At 31.8% G+C, this 17,800-nt stretch overlaps 1 protein-coding gene across 3 annotated transcripts in view; it reads left to right on the top strand.

Moving 5' to 3' along the window:
• LOC143082869 (twitchin-like) overlaps positions 1-8,434 on the top strand; it is a 140,357-nt gene extending 131,923 nt beyond the window's left edge. For 2 of the 3 annotated variants that reach the window (XM_076258834.1, XM_076258833.1), the window contains 5 exons: positions 1,210-1,341; positions 2,468-2,659; positions 3,127-3,237; positions 3,775-4,010; positions 6,688-8,434. In XM_076258834.1, coding sequence (XP_076114949.1) covers positions 1,210-1,341; positions 2,468-2,659; positions 3,127-3,237; positions 3,775-4,010; positions 6,688-6,690 — 674 coding nt within the window. In that variant the 3' untranslated portion in view covers positions 6,691-8,434. The remainder of the gene's footprint in view (positions 1-1,209; positions 1,342-2,467; positions 2,660-3,126; positions 3,238-3,774; positions 4,011-6,687) is intronic. The other variant, XM_076258835.1, reaches the window with a different exon arrangement.
• The last annotated feature ends 9,366 nt before the right edge of the window (positions 8,435-17,800 follow it).

Below are 17,800 nucleotides of genomic sequence, written 5' to 3'. Positions count from 1 at the left end.
GCTCTTTCCATGTTATTTCTTCAACAAGATACTTGAAATGAACATAAGATACAGGTATCAATGATAATTTTAGCATTTTTGCAGAAATGTAGGATGCATAATTAAATTTCCCACCTGTGCACATGCGCACACATGTTATAGTTCATACAGTGTAGTTCTGCGATTTTTCATCAAATCATGCTGATTAACTAATTTCTTATAATTTTAATCTTTTGGACTAAATCAATTAGATACAAACTGCTGAAATGTAAGAAAATAATTGTGAATAGACCGATTTTATATACGATGTCCGGTACTGAAAATAGTTTACCTGTCACCTGAACAGGTAGATTTCAGCTGTCCAACAACTAATTAGCCTTGATTAAAATTAGAAAATATTGAAGTAGGGGTTGTTTTGATAGTAATTAATCATCATGTCACTTTTATGATCGGAAATGTTTGGATGTTAAAGGCAAAAGATTGTGTCAAAAAGATCGTGAATTATGTTAAAATGACCGAAAAAGCCTTGAAAACTAAAAAGTAGATGACTGTTTCATGCTTTGCCCAGCGGGACTTTAATGCATTATACAAATGTCCGGTATATATGACCGTTTTGGAAGCCCTGCTTGGTATAGGCATTTTCAAATGTAGAAAATGGCGGATTAAACCTGGTCTCATCAAATTCCGTTATATCTACAATGATGCGTGAACTGAACAGACATAATAAATCAATAGTCCATAGAGTTCTCTTAGTCCCTATCTTAATATGGTGTTCTGGCCATTCCAATGATTGACAAAATTGTTTGTACGTACATTGAACGACAAATTTATGTGACGTATAAAATTTTCTGACGTCAGACACTCAAATCAATAAATGTGTTCGTAGATAGTAGATGTTTTTGTGTTCTGTTAAATTGTTCCTTTTAAAATTGTTAAACGATGATGACTGATGTACCCATATTTTGACTATTATACGCATCAATGTAAAAAATATCGGAAATTGATGAGACTGTCATTAAAGTGAGAGGGTTAGCGCTATAGAACCAGGTTTAATCCACCATTTTCTACATTTGAAAATGCCTGTACCAAGTCAGGAATATGACAGTTTTTGTCCATTCGTTTTTGATGCGTTTTGTTATTTGATTTTGCCATGTGATTATGGACTTTCCCAATTGATCTTCCTCTAAGTTCAGTATTTTTGTGATTTTACTTTTTTCTGTTTATTTGTAGAAAATAGACCTGTAAAATCCTCCACACCTCCACAAATAAAATCGTCATCACCTAGGCCAGACTTTATAGAACATCCAGCTGGTGTTAGTTTAGAAGACGGCGATAAAGCAACATTAGAATCTAGAATATCAGGTGAGGAAGTCGTGTGTGTTCACCTGGCCTTATTATGTTGTAAAAGTTGGTTTAAATGCTTATTTTAACATTGAAAAACATTTGATAAATATTCATATATTTTTTTAAAGTCGAAATAAGAATAAAAATTCTTCATATTTCAATTTTTTTTTTTTTTTTAGAAATGAGTTAATAACACTATTAGTAATGCAATATTATTAAATATACAACTTAACATGTGAAAGAAAAAGATTATTATTTGGTAAATGTTCAAAAGACAAAACTTAGTTCACATTACACATACATTTCTGAGAACTGTTAAGCTATATAAAATACTTTCAGTTATATATTTTAAAAGTAATTGATATTTGTTAAATACAATTTTGTTATGATTGTTTATTTGCTGTGTGAAAGTTTCTATGTTCAGAATGGTTTTATTTGTCTTTTTGATGTTTGAACTTTTGAACTTGATGTGATGCATTGTTCCCCCATATATATTCAATTTTACCAAACATGTGTTTGATTTTGAGTTTTACCTTTTAAAACATGCTTTGTACCTGGGAAAACATCTTTAACTTCTGTTACAATTATTTTTTGTTGCAATATGTCAGGGAAAATATAAATATTTGAGCAACGTCAAACAGAAATCAACCTTATACTAGTACATCTGAACCTGTACATGTATACTAGTACATGTGAACCTGTACATGTATACTAGTACATGTGAACCTGTACATGTATAAGATTTTGAATAATTTTTGAACCTTAAAATACAAAACATAGGGTTCTTATATCGACTCAATTTTCAAACAGTCACAGACTTTGTGAAGAGATTTTTTTCAACTGGAAATATTTGATTTACATGTACTGATATTCATTTGCAAAATGTCTATTTCTATCTGACGACATAGCTCATGTTTTAAAAAAAAGATAGAAAAGTCTTCTCACAGAAATAACATAGGGATCAGTCATTTGTAATTATATAACCTAAAAAGGGATTGTTCAAAATTTTGAAAATCAAAAGGTTGGGTATCCAATTTTTAGAAGACAATATGTCAATACATGTATGTGAAAATAAACTACGACAGGAGACAAAGAAAATAGAAATTCTGAATTTATGTAAATTATAAACTGCCCTGATTTGTAGGCAATCCTGAGGTAGAATGGTACAGAGGTAATGAATTAATAAAAGATTCAGCTGATTTCCAATATCATAAAGAAGGAGATATGTTTAGATTAATTATAGCTGAAGTTTTTCCAGAAGATACAGGAATTTATAAATGTGTTGCTAAAAATTCGGCTGGCACAACAACGAGTAGTTTTTATATAAAAGTGGAAGGTAAGAAAATCAATAAATAAAGAGTCAATTACCTAATTACGCTCATATTCTTTCTTGACAGCCAAACAGTATTATACTACACAAAAAAAAACTTTCTAAAATTATGAAAAAATGAAGTACACAAGTTGTCAGAAAAAAATACAGGAAAAAAAAGCATGAATAAGTTTCCATGAATTTGTTTGTTATTCTTTAAAGGATGATGAATGATTTGAAATGCATGTGTTATATATTTGTTTATTTTTGTGTGAGATTATTTAATTTCTTGAATACCATTACCATTATTAAGAGTTTCCCTTTTGTGGATTTGAAACTTTTGATTTCAAGAACAATGCATGGATTTCTCACAATCATAATGGATGCCTATTTTTGATCACACCAGTGCATTTTGCAAATGCTTTAAACTTTTATCTTAAAAGATTTATTAAATAAGGTCATTTTATTTATTTATTTATTGGTCTAATTTATAGAACCAGATGTAGACCCTTTAGCTCCAGTTTTCCTCTCACATCCCAAGTCACAGAGTATAGATGAAGGAACAGCATTCAAGGCATCATGTACACTTGACGAGGCTGACTCAGGTAAGATAGGATTCTTGTTTAAAAAATATTACTCATTTTCAAAAGCACCTGTTTTTAAAATGATTGTACAAATCTGATGGTCAGTTCAAGCTTACTTAATAACTGATCGTCTTTTGAAAGAAAACAAAATTGACAGATAGAGCCTGAATATCCTACATGAATAAGCCATTTCATTATCAGTACAAAATATGATTGCCATAAAAGCCTCTAGCTGTGATCTGGTGCTTGCCTCCTTGTCAATGCCAAATCATAGATTTGAAAAATAATATATTTTGCTTCTCTCATGATCACACAGCATTTTGTCGTACTAAAAATTTGTCTTGGAAGGGTTACATGTCCTCCTATTGACTGTTTACCATATGGACTAGAATGTTAAAATCCTGGCTATAATTGGTGATCTAGTAAAAAACATAGTTAATATTCATATTAAATTATTATTTACTCGACTTCTTGTCCATATATGCATGTACAAATATTTTTCACTGTACATAAAACACCAATCTATCCATCCTTCTAAATATAATTCCTATGTTACAGTTAAATGGAGCAAGGATGGTACAGAAGTAGAAGACACAGGAAGATTTAAATTTACACAAGATGAAAACAAATTCACATTTGAAATCCCTGCAGCTTTAGCTACCGATTCTGGTGAATACACAGTGACAGCCAAGAATAGCCGAGCCTCCTCCCAATGGGTATTCACCCTTAGTGTTGCTGTAAGTTCCTCACCTGTAGCAGATATTGACGTCGTCAAACTTATAGAAGACATGCAGGTGAGAATGACATTCAGGCATTAGTTCAGAGTTCATGGTCATCATAAATAGTACTTTATTTTGTACTATAGATTTATTTACATTCATGAGTATCAATTTGTCGTAATTGAACAAAACTGACTTTTTGTTTAATATTTGATTTTGAAGTTTTGTCAAAGTCTCCATACAAGTACATAGAAAAGTGTTTATCACTAACCATTTTTAAAAATATGTGGTTCACCTATATAAACGAAATCCACCAAAAGTTGATATCCAATCCAAGAATACTAATGAATCTACAGTAGTGGTACAGTTTGTACTTTACTTTTAAGAATGGCTGCTGTTCTTTAGTCTGTGGAATAAGGAACAGTGTGCAACTTTGCAATAGATTTTTTTTAGATTTATACCAATTTTAATAGTTATATAAGTACAAAAAAAATCAATATATGAACAAAACTATTATGATGACCATTTGAACAATATATATATATTTATAGCATACATTACATGTAAGATTGTTGTCTTAGCTAGTCTGTAGTGCTTGTCTTACGCAATACATAGTCAAATGTTAGTGTACAGTCTTGTCTAGTCTTTGTATAGTATAATAGTTTATTAATAATTAGATGTAAGAAAAATAATTTTAATTTGAACTTTGGGAAAGTGTATTGTAAATTTTTGGAGGTTTTTATATTGAATTTGATATTTTGTTTACAATGCAAACAAAACAAATTTTATTATCAAAAATTAATTGCAGTGTACAGCTCTATAACTTTGTTAATCCATTATTTGAAATTAAATGGATTTTTGGCATACATTGTTTAGTTTTAGGTTAAGAGTTAAAAAGATTATTTCAATAACCAAAGCAAGCACAACAAGATGAATGTATTGTATAGATGTATATATAGCTATGTCTGAAGCATGTCATCTCATGTATTGTTGTCTTCTGTTTAGTCTGTATATTTGAAGATTTCAACCTTGTCACTATTTGGGAATCTATGACACTCTACTTGAGAATTTGGGACACATGCAATATTGACATCATTTAACAATCACTTGCATTTGTCTTTTGTGGGGTCAGACATAGTCTCTTGCTACCTTAAATTTTTACAGGAACATCTAATACCAATAAAGTTTTAAAATAAAATGATACTTTTATTGAAGAAGAAAAAAATATTTCAGAATTGATTGTTTCAAAAAGATGTTAGCTTTTGTTGTTTATCATATTTATGTAGATCGATCATGATCAGTTCACTTCACTTACAAGGAACTGTCAGCGACTTGTACTACTTTATGTTCTGATAATTATTATGTCATACAATAATCCAGCTCTGAAAAAGGATGAGTGTCATAATGACTAAATCAGAGGATCCAAAAATGGTCTCCAAAACATGAAGCATAACAGCATACTTAATTTAGAAATATACAGTGATAACTTGACCTAATGTATTATACTCACTGCACAATACACATGATACTGCGTTTGTGGTCTCATGTTAGTGTGTTTGCCTCGAGTGTGGGAGATTGTTTGTTCACACTGAAGATTTAAAAATTGGTATTTGTTGTTTCCCAGCTAAGCATACAGTATTTAGGAGTAAGATCTAGACTGGTCAGCTGTGAGTCAGAAGAAAGTGTCAGGGTATGGTGACTTACTCTTTCTTGGAACTGTTACCTAGTGAACAAGCACATGTATTAAAAATCTGGCTTAGCATGTCCGTTTAGTACAAAGCAGGATTAATATTTATATTATGTTAACATGTTCTCTTCCTGGCATATTAATATGCTGCTGGACATTAACCTGCTATTCATTATCATCATCACAAAGCACATGTTTCTGGACTAATGTTACATTATACTATTATGGCATGCTTATGAAGAAATATTTCAAAAGTTAACTATGCGAAACTACTAGGATCACCAAAACGGATATAAACTTGTACAGAACAGACAAATCACTCAATAGTAAAAAAAAAAATAACAGATCAAGATTACCTTGTTCAAAAGTTTATGACATTATGCCAGATGCCTACAAAGCATCAGTATGTGTTGGTCTTCCTCTTGATGAAACCACTAGATAATTCAATTGAATCTTACCATTCAGTCTTTTTTATGTATGAATAATATATGTTGGATATTCATCAATGAGACCTTTAAAGAAACCTAATAATACAATAAAACAAAAGAAAATATCTTGAGGTTAACATAATGTTGATTCAATTATTCTCTTATGGATATCAATTTTTATGATTTCAGAAGGGAAAAATGTTGACAGATATCTGATTTTTGTAATTTAGTTAAATTCTGCATAAAAGCCTAGAGAAAATTTGTACTTTTTTCAACATTTAAATGTATGGTTACCTATACCCACAAAAACCATAAAAATTGATATTCCATGAGTTATAATGAATCCACAGTATATACATTAACAATAGACAAGTTGTGAAGAAAGAGACTATCAAGGATCAGCCATTAATGCAATATTGTTTAATGGACAAAAACACTTTTTAACTAGAATGTAAGCATATAAACACAATAAAATAATATTCTTTTTAAAAAATTCTGTGACTACTTCCACAAAAATTCTTACGATTAAGATTGATCGTAAGTTATACTATGTTGTAACTGTTGTTAATGACTTACGAGCAATGTCTTGTATTTATTCCTGCTAGTATATATATTTTGTTCTGATTTTTATTTTCAGTAAAAGAACAGGCTTGAAGATTTTCTCTACATATCATTTACTACATAACAACATGGGATTGTGGCCCACACATGAACAGATTGCTCACTAACCTACGAGTGAAAGTTGTGTGATTATCAGCTATTTTTAGACTTGTATGCTTTCTGGATGTGATAAATTTCAACACTTCTTTGGCTATATGCCAAAAGAATGTAAAATCTGTATGAGGATTGTACCAGAGGCATATATTTTCAAATTGATTGTAACTTTTGTTTTATCATTTCATCATGATCTATTAAGTCTCAATCATTTTCGCTTCTTCATCGGCTAAGTTTTGCTGAGTGATTCTTGTTTTAAGACTTTTCTATAATATGGTAATTTTCTTACCAATTTTGTAACAAAATAAATTTGAAAAGAGAAAAAAAATGGAAAAAGATCAGAAGACAATTGGTAAATTGTAGATGTAATATTATATTAGTTTTCTTCTCTTTCGCTTTAGCTGTAAGATTATTACTGTATTAAGAAAAGTCTAAAAAAACAAAATGACTTTATTGGTAATATTATATTGTATATAGATATTGTTTGATTGAAAGAATTAACTTGTATCTTTTGCCTATAAGCATAACATTATTTTTTCAATTTTTGAATAAAATAACAAGTAAAAGTTCACAGTTTTCTGTGCAAAAGAAAAGTTTAAAGAATCAAATGCTGAAATTTTAGTTATTTTTATGCCATAGAATTTTCACATAAATTTATGCATGAAACATGAACATTTAGAAATTAAGTACTGATTTTTATATATCATAAATCTAATTTATGAAACATTAATGATAAGTGCAGATTTTGATAAAGTAATATTGTTGGTTATAGGCAAGGAAAGGATTGTTTGTAGTTCAATGAACAGATATAGATTTTAATATATTTTTAACTGATAAAATAATTTATTTGAAGAGAAAAATTATTTAATTAAATTATTGCTGTTATTTTTTAACTTATTTTTTATATTGGTGCAATAAGCAACAAATGTGTTGTTGATTGAGTTTTTAAACATGATAAGATTATTTGAGATTTTTATTTATTTTTGCTGAGGGTACATGTAGCTTTATTTTAATTTTGTATTGTGTTAATTTTAAGTAATTAATCAAAAAATGAATCAATTTAGTTCATTTAAACTATTAACCATTACTGGAAGATGCTCATAAGATTGGAACTCTAGTATATCATGTGCTTTTATCATGTTTCTAAACATTATTTATTATAAGTTTGGTGTGGTTTCAAGGGGAGTAACTCTTTCTTTGCCTGTTTATGCAGTATAATATTGATGACCTGTGATAATCAGCCATTCTGGGTAAATGTTTTAATTTTCTTACAGGTATACAAAAATATATGAACTGACTTTTATATTTTAAAAAAGAGAAATATGTATAAGACAAATCAGTATGATATATAACATTCAATGAGATAAGAAAGACAAAATTATTCTGTGATAAACAAATTCATTTTGATAATTACAGAAAAATAATTACCACTTCCTTAATGTTATCAAAGTGAATAAATTTATAATTCATAGTTGTATTTCAGCTCTGTAAGGAAAATTTTGTCATTTACCCAGCAAGTCTGAAGAAAGACCCCCAGTAATCCCACCGGAATAATCCCACCGGAATAATCCCACCGGAGCTATTTGCTGTGATGTTCTGTATTATTATCACTGCCCCATGCTTTACCTCTTTTATGAAAATGTTATCAAATAAAATGCTGTTCTGAAGAATCTGGTGTTAATCTTGGTTTTTTCCATGATATATCCTAATGTATCTGTTATATATGATTTGGTGATTTCCTTTACCCTAAGAAACCTCTCGATATAAAAGTTTATCATTTCATGTTTCTGCCAGACAAGTTTAACATTTAATGTTATGGCAGGACAACTATAGCTATGATTAAAAGGCAATCTGAGGTATATGTCAAAAGGATAGCAACCCAACTTCACAAAAAATAAAAAGACATCTAGATGTCAAGATACAGTCTCCAATAGTAGGCAAGAATCTACACAAAATCTGATCTTTAAAAAAAAAGAGTGGATAAATGAAAGAGCATTAATTTTGATCTTCTGCAATCATAATGACGACATATTAGTTGGTTAACATTAGATCACATTCAGAAAGAGATTAACAACTATATTTCACTGTATGGCTTTCAACCATGAGCAAATGCCATACCACAGATTCCGCTGTATTAAAAGGCTCTGAAATGACAAATTTAAAACAATACTAATGAGAAATGAAAGACCTAATTTATGTACAAAATAATGAATGAAAAAACAAATGTGTTACACAGCGACAAATGACAACCAGGGAATTACAGGCTCCTGACTTGGGACAGATATATACAGAATGGTTGGTCTATCAGTCCATCTATTCCATATCAGTTTTTACATCGGATTACTGTTTTAAGGAATTCAGGTTGTATGTTGCCAAAGCTATTTCTACCAAAGTGACTTGTGTTTTTGACTGATGACAGAATATGTTTCCTATAATTATGTGTGCAAAATAACATTCCTTTTCGTTTGTTATATATTAATTTCATCAAACAATATTCATGGAAATAATTTTTAACGCAATAATAATAAATATGAAAAGGTGTTGTGAGACATAAATATATGTCAACATCCAATCAAGAATACCAAAATTTGTATTAACACATTCAGAAGAATATCTCTGGAATGTTTTGCAACAAATCCAAGAAAATATGAATGCTTACTCAAATCCAATCAATTAAAAAAAGAAGTATTATAGAAGAGTGTCCACCATGCACTTGCACTGCACTAATAGTAGAATAGAATGAAATAAAAAGGAATAAAAATTATATGTAACTGTTATACATATTTAATTTATAACAACAAACCAGAGTAGACTGATAACAAATGATTATATCACATACAATATAATATTTATTACTGTGAGGTTGAATTCCCTGTCATGACTGTATTCATCATCCACACTATCTATGTACTTTAACCCTAGTTTCAGGTAAAGAGATGTGATTTCTTTCTGAGACGAGTGCTTTTGACCATCCACCAGAATTTGCAGTTACCGATGTTCAGTTCATCAGTTCTTTAATTAGTTTTGGTTAAAGATAGTTTACAATGGGAAAAAAAAGCTTATAATAACAAAACATAGTTCAATTTTGAAGAGTTATGCCCCTTTACAAATGGAAACATTCGCTGAATTTTTCATTTCCATTCTCTAACTTTAGTTTGCCTCAACCAAATGTTATGAAATGAAACTTGTACACAATGCTGACTACCACAAAATACAGGTCAAGTTTGAAATTTCATGGTGTCAATTTAACAGTTCTAGAGTTATGCCCCTTTCCAAATGGAAAAACTGCAGATTTTTTTGTTTCTGTTCTCTAACAGGTGAGCCTCAACCAAATGTTGTGAAACTTACACAACATGTTTATTACCACAAAGTACAGATAAAGTTCAAATTTTTTGTCATTTAATTTCTTACCTATTATGATACAAGAGTGCACATGCTGAAATGTCTCTACTTCTTTACTTATCATTAATATTATGTTGATAGTCCTAAATATATAGCTTTTTTCCATATTATGTAAACATAGCATTAACCAAGAAAACTAAACTTTGACCAATGAACCATGAAAATGAGGTCAAGGTCAAATGAACCATGCCAGGCAGAAATGTACAGCTAACAATTCTTCCATACAACAAATACAGTTGACATATTGCTTATAGTTTAAGAAAAACAGACCAAAACACAAAAACTTAACACTGAGCAATAATCTGTGAAAATGAGGTCAAGGTCAAATAAAACCTGTGCGACTGACATATTGATCATAAAATATTTCCATACAACAAATATAGTTGACCTATTGCATAAAGTATTAGAAAAAAAAAACAAAACTCAAAATTTAACTTTGACCACTGAACCATGAAAATGAGGTCAAGGTCAGATGACACCTGCCAGCTAGACACGTACACCTTACAATCATTCCATACACCAAATATAGTTGACCTATTGCATACTGTATAGGAAAAAAAGACCAAAACACAAAAACTTAACTTTAACCACTGACCACTGAACCATGAAAATGAGGTCAAGGTCAGATGACACGTGCCAGCTAGACATTTACACCTTACAATCATTCCATACGCCAAATATAGTAGACCTATTGCATACAGTATAAGAAAAACAGATCAAAACACAAAAACTTAACTTTGACTACTAAACCATGAAAATTAGGTCAAGATCAGAATACACCTGCCAGTTGGACATGTACACCCTACAGTCCTTCCATACAACGAATATACATTTACTAGACCTATTGCTTATAGTATCAAAGATATGGACTTGACCACCAAAACTTAACCTTTTTCACTGATTCAAGTAGTCACTGAACCATAAAAATGAGGCCAAGGACGTTGAACATGTGACTGACGGAATCCAGGTCTTCCACCTTCTAAAATATAAAGCTTTAAAGAGTTAGCTAACGCCGCCGCCGGATCACTTTCCCTATGTCGAGCTTTCTGCCGCAGCGTCGACAAAAAATGATAACCATATTTGGTATATTGGTTCCTTGTAGCGTCTACATGTCTATCACACTGTGTTCACCTGACCTCAACCTCATTACAGTGATCAAAATTATAGTTACAAGATAATGCAAATTTCTCAGATACTAGAGGCAGTAGGTTAAGTTTCTGTGTTTTGTGTTTATTTTCAAATACTAGAACCAATAAGTCAATGTCATTTGGTGTATGGAATAATTGTAAACTAAGTGTATATGTCTGACTGTCTGGCAGGTATCAATTGCCCCTGACCTCATTCTCATGGTTCATTAGTCAATGTTAAGTTTCTGTTGTTTGGTCCTACTAACTTTGTCAGATACTGTAAGTATAAAATCAACTATACTTGGTGTATGAAATGATCGTAAGGGTGACGTGTCTGTCTGGTATGATTCATTTGACCTTGACCTCATTTTCGTGGTTCATTGCAAATTGGTCAATGTTTAATTTAATGGGTGTGTCTGTTTCTTTATAGATACTATAAGTAAAAGGTTAACTATATTTGGTGCAAGGAATGATTGTAAGGTTACACTTTTGCATGTAATGTATCTCACATTCAAAATTTACCTCATTTTCATAGTTCATTGGTATTCCTTGATTGGTTTGTTTCATTTGTACTTTAAGCAAAAGGTCAATTAATATATTTGTGTACGATATACACGTCTGTCTGTCAGGGTTTATCTGACCATGACCTTATTGTTATGATCAATGGTAATGTTATTAACTTCATGTGATACTTGTTGTAAATCTTTATTTTAAGACTGTCAACATTTATCAATCATGGTTAGTAAAGCAAACGCGACATTTTAGCGTGTTCACTTTTGTTATTTGTAACCTGCTGAAATACCATTTTCATCGATCGAACCCCAATTTTCCAATATAGAGACATGCAAATAAAAAACGATAACTATGTCAGCTAGATAACCTTGCCCATTCTTAAACAACAGAATATTTCGTGACATGGCATATTTCTATGATCTTGAATCTAAATTGACTTGTTCTCTTTGCTGCGCCGTGACCTTGTATCTGAATTGACTTGTTCTCTTTGCTGCATTAGTTCAGAGACATATAATGCAATTTTCTATAACAATAATTAATGTCCCGATTAATAAACTTCTGTTAGTTTATTCCAGAAAACCTCGTTACTGTATTTATCATGTGGATACTTTATGTGTAAAATGTGAAAAGAGATGTGCGTGTGTGGATGGCCTCTTCGTATCCTTAACAAGATGTTTGTTGGGGTGCCTTGACCATTTACACGTAATTGTTATATACATTTTGCAAGAGTTGTATATAAGTGTCTGTACCATAGATGTTATCTTACCAAAACAGACCAGGAACATATATATATATATATATATATATATATATATATATACGAGTCTAAATTGAAAACTACGTTCAAACCTATGACTGCGTTGGATAAAAACCGCAATTTTTATACGTGTGCATGTAAAACAAATTTCGTTGTAGAAGGGTCTAAAAACAGCACAAACAACATTTTCCAAAAGACCAAAAAAGTGAAAAAGTATATTTAAACAAAACGCATTTGACTAACAGGTCGAACAACTGATGTTCTTTAACCCTGCTGACTGCCATTGGCGATTGCCTAATAAAATTGATCACAAGATGTAACAAAATGGATCTTAATATAAATTTAATACTAAACAGAAAAAAATTAACTTGTGGCCACGATGTTATGCCACAAACATACGGTGTCAATATTTTTTAGTACACCAGATCCGGATTTCGACAATAAATGTCTCTTCAGTGATGTTAGGGATCGAAACGGTATTTGGAAGGCCATATAAAAAGTACCCTCATTTTTAGATAGACTCTTGAATTTTAAGAGTCAATATAGGATGAACGGATCATATAAACCGGAGGGAAAATATGATACAAGCCCAAACGAAAAAATATAAACGAGTCTAAATTGAAAACTACGTTCAAACCTATGATTGCGTTGGATAAATACCGCAATTTTTATACGTGTGCATGTAAAACAAATTTCGTTGTAGAAGGGTCTAAAACAGCACAAACAACATTTTTCAAAAGACCAAAAAAGTGAAAAAGTATATTTAAACAAAACGCATTTGACACCCACATATATATATAGAGAGAGATAGATAAACTGTTCCCAGACCAAACATCTTGTATATGTTCGGTAGATTCTCCGAACAGCTTATAGGATGTTGTTTTCCGTGTATGTTGACTGTAGACAATGTTTTTGTGTGTTCCTCCATATCTGAGCTTAAAGTTACTTGATTTAGCCTGAGACTATTATACTAGTAATAATATAATAGTCCCAGATTTAGCTTAATTTAATGATAAAATTTCTGCACTGCTCATTATTGTATTGAAATACTTATTAATTTATTATAGTTAACGATCATTCATTATGAATTTTCCTTTTCAATAAATAATAACTTATTTGCAATAAATAAAGACTTTTATTTGTTGCTGAAGCAAGCATTTAAATTGCTAAAAGATGACCCTGCCTATCTCTAGAACACCGTAAGGCGGTCTCTAAAAACACCGCAAAGGACTCCCCTTGTGCAAAAGGAGCACAAAGTGTCTGTAGCACAAAGGGGCTTTATAGAGCACAAAGGACATTGAAGGAACTGTGTGTTTAATACGGAATAGGGTCATTTCATCCGAAAAAAAACCCACTGTTTTAATTAAATACTAGCATTTAATCAGTAATTTGAAGATTACCTTGTAGAAAATCAGTACGGATATGCATTACAACATTTTTTGTTTATCAATAACGAAGAGTTCATTTTGTTAAAATGTACATGTAGATATTCTAAAAGGTTTCAAAACATGAACATAAAAAAGGCTTGAAATTAAACAGAAAAAAATTAAACAAACATTGATTGTCAATACAACTTAGGCTAAGAAAAGGAAGTAATAAGCTTTTCCTGTCTGTTGAAGACTCAGTCAGTTTTGAAGAAAAAGAAAATATTCTATTGCACTTAGATAATATGCATTTATTTATTCATTTATAAAAATAAGGGCGAAATGTATTTTTTTTAACTATAACTCGTAAAACAATGAAATGTGTTGCTTTAATGACCTTTACCTATATATACGTCATCATTTTATTTGATAACTGATAACATTTATTTATTCATTTAAAATAACAACATGATTGAAGAAAAATAATAATTACTAATAAGTTTTTATAGCATTAAATTTATTTTTATTTGAATTATTTCTATTTAAATTATTTTTATACGAAGTTTTTATGTCATATTAATGTGAGTGTAAGTTATCATTTTTTTGTATGTCTAAACAGTTACTACAAGTCGTTTACATGAAGCCGAGTCTCAGATGGAACTAAGAAACTAATGACTAAAACAACACATTTTATAATCACAACATCTATTGTTATTTCCATGTAGGAATACAGACATGGAAATTAGCCAGACAAAATTTTGACATTTTCATGCCAAGAAATTGCCTCCGCTGAAATTCTGCAAACACCCCTATGTTTGTTACCTATGTAAACAAAGAACAAAGATGGCGGCAAATACGAAATAGAAATCTGACAGATCGACAGTCAAGTGGAAGTTAAGAAGGTGTGCTAGGTGAGTTCATCTTATCACCACCTTCTTATACAACCGAAAGATGTCACAACTCATAACATTTCTATTTTTAATGTCATTTGGATTCCAATTATGTCCAGCCCAACAAAATAAGACCAAATCAATACAAGGGGAGCATATGTTTACCATTATAAACAACTACAACCCAGAGTTTGTAAACCATGTCACCATCATTGACAACATCAGAACTGAAATACTAAGTATGAACGAGAGAAGATTAGTATATCGCAAAATGATAAATAACTTAACATACATCTCAATGATACTAATCTTGATATCAAATGATGTAAATATGAACCCTGGACCTGAATGTTCAAATACAAGTGGAACTGTTTATCCATGTGGCACATGCGACCAACCAGTAGCATGGCAAGAAAGGGGTATCGTTTGTGATACATGCAATCAATGGTACCATGTCAGTTGCCAGTCTATGCAAACCAAGTCATACTTAGAACATGTAAATGACTCAGCCATTGCATGGGATTGCATCATGTGTAACTGTCCAAATTACTCCACCTTCTGCTATTCCTTAGCTTTCAGCACCTCAAATCAATTTAGCATACTATCAAATATCTCCATCAACAGTCCATCAACCGGTGTCATAAAACCACTACATACATCAACGCCAGAGAGGAAAACAAAAAAGAAAAAAGACCAAGATGATAAAAATACTAAAACTATACGGGTATTAAACATCAACTTCCAGTCTATAAGAAACAAACAAGGTGAACTAATTAATCTTATTGAAAGCACAAAGCCAGACATTATTTTTGGAACTGAGACCTGGCTAGATGCATCAATAAAAGATACACAATATTTTCCAGAAGGATATAATATTTACAGGAATGACAGGAACTTAAGTGGAGGTGGAGTACTCATAGCCGTGAATGACGCATACATCACATCATCAGTACCAGAACTGCAAACCGACTGTGAGATTGTTTGGTGCAAGATGGAGATTATTGGGCATAAAACCGTCTATCTCTCCAGTTATTACAACCCTAAAACATCAAATGAAAAGGGATATACTGAATATGGAATTAGCATTGAAAGAGCTAGTAATGTAAGAAATGCTTTTATCATCTCAGCTGGTGATTTTAACCTACCAGGTTGGGACTGGTCTAGCAAAGAAATAAAGTTGCACACTCAATGCGTTGCAAATCATGAAAAGTTTGCTGACATATTAGATGACAATGGCATGGCACAACTTGTAAACAAGCCTACTAGAGGACCAAATACACTAGACCTTGTGTTAACAAATCATCCAGATAGCTTTATGAGAATTGAAACCTTACCCGGACTTTCTGACCATGATATTGTTTTTGCTGAAGTAAATCTTAATCCCCGGAAATCTATCCAAAAACCAAGGATTATACCATTATACAGAAAGGCAAATTGGGAAAATATAAAAGTTGACCTAATTAACCTTCATAAAGATATCATCTCAAAGAATGAACAGAAAGAGGGAATAAATGCACTGTGGACACACTTTCAAACTAAATTAGAAGAAAGCATAGGTAAAAATGTACCGAAAAAGACCGCTAGAAAGAAGGATGGTAGTCCCTGGATAACAACTGACATCAAACGCCTAATAAGAAAGAGGGATAGGTGGTATAAGAGAATGAAAAAATCTAGTAATGGAGGCGACAAAAACAAATTCAAAGAACTAAAACGTCGCACACAGAGAGAAATCAGGAAAGCTTACTGGAATTACATCGACAGTATAGTCTCACCACCAGACTTGAATAAACCACAGGAAAAACCAAACTGCATGAAGAGATTCTGGACTTTTATAAAACACAAGAGATCAGATGGGAGCACAATACCCCCCCTAAAATCTAATGGAACTCTACACTCAGAACCAACAGAAAAAGCAGATATACTCAACGGACAATTTCAGAAAGCCTTTTCAGACAAAACCAACATATCAAACCACGAATTCCAAAAGCAGTGTAATATGTCTGGTAAATTTCAAAACATCTCCGACATCAATATTACAGAAAATGGTGTTAACAAACTTCTGAAAAACCTAAATCCAAACAAAGCAGCTGGACCAGACAACATAACACCTCGAGTCCTTAAAGAACTTGCATCAAACATTGCTCCTATACTGACAATTATATTCCGCCGCTCATATCTTACAGGGGATGTGCCAAGTATTTGGAAATCAGCTAACATCTGTCCAGTGTATAAGAAAGGGAAGAAATATGATCCAATTAATTATAGACCAGTTTCACTCACCTGTATATCATGCAAACTAATGGAGCATATTGTAACCAGTCACATTATGTCTCATGCTGATGCACAAAACATAATGTATCCACTACAACATGGCTTCCAGAGGGGACTATCATGTGAGTCACAACTCATTGAATTCATCGATGACATAACTGGCTTCTTAGATCAAGGTAAACAAACAGATTGTCTCATAATGGACTTCTCAAAGGCATTTGACAAGGTTAGTCATAGCCTTCTCATCCACAAACTGAATCATTATGGGATAACAGGTAAAACTAATGAGTGGATAAAGAACTTCCTCAGTGACAGAACACAATCAGTAGTGGTGGAGGGAGAAACATCAACCTCAATACCTGTGGAGTCCGGCGTACCCCAAGGATCTGTCCTGGGACCAAGTCTTTTCCTATTCTACATAAATGACATGCCCCAGGAGATCCAATCAACTGTACGACTGTTTGCTGATGACACAATTGCGTATGTCACAATTTCATCCGATGCTGACTCAGCAAACCTTCAAAAGGACCTTGACAAACTAGCTGTATGGGAAACAAAATGGCTCATGAAGTTTCATCCTGATAAATGTAACGTTCTCACCATCTCCAAAAAGCGAACACCAGCTAAATACAGTTACACACTACATGGCCATAACCTTGAACATGTCACAGCAGCAAAATACCTGGGATGTACCATTGCATCAGATCTCAAA

The sequence above is a fragment of the Mytilus galloprovincialis genome, chromosome 7 (assembly GCF_965363235.1).
Source record: "Mytilus galloprovincialis chromosome 7, xbMytGall1.hap1.1, whole genome shotgun sequence".
Lineage (NCBI taxonomy): Eukaryota > Metazoa > Mollusca > Bivalvia > Mytilida > Mytilidae > Mytilus > Mytilus galloprovincialis.
This window is presented reverse-complemented; position numbering and strand designations above follow the sequence as displayed.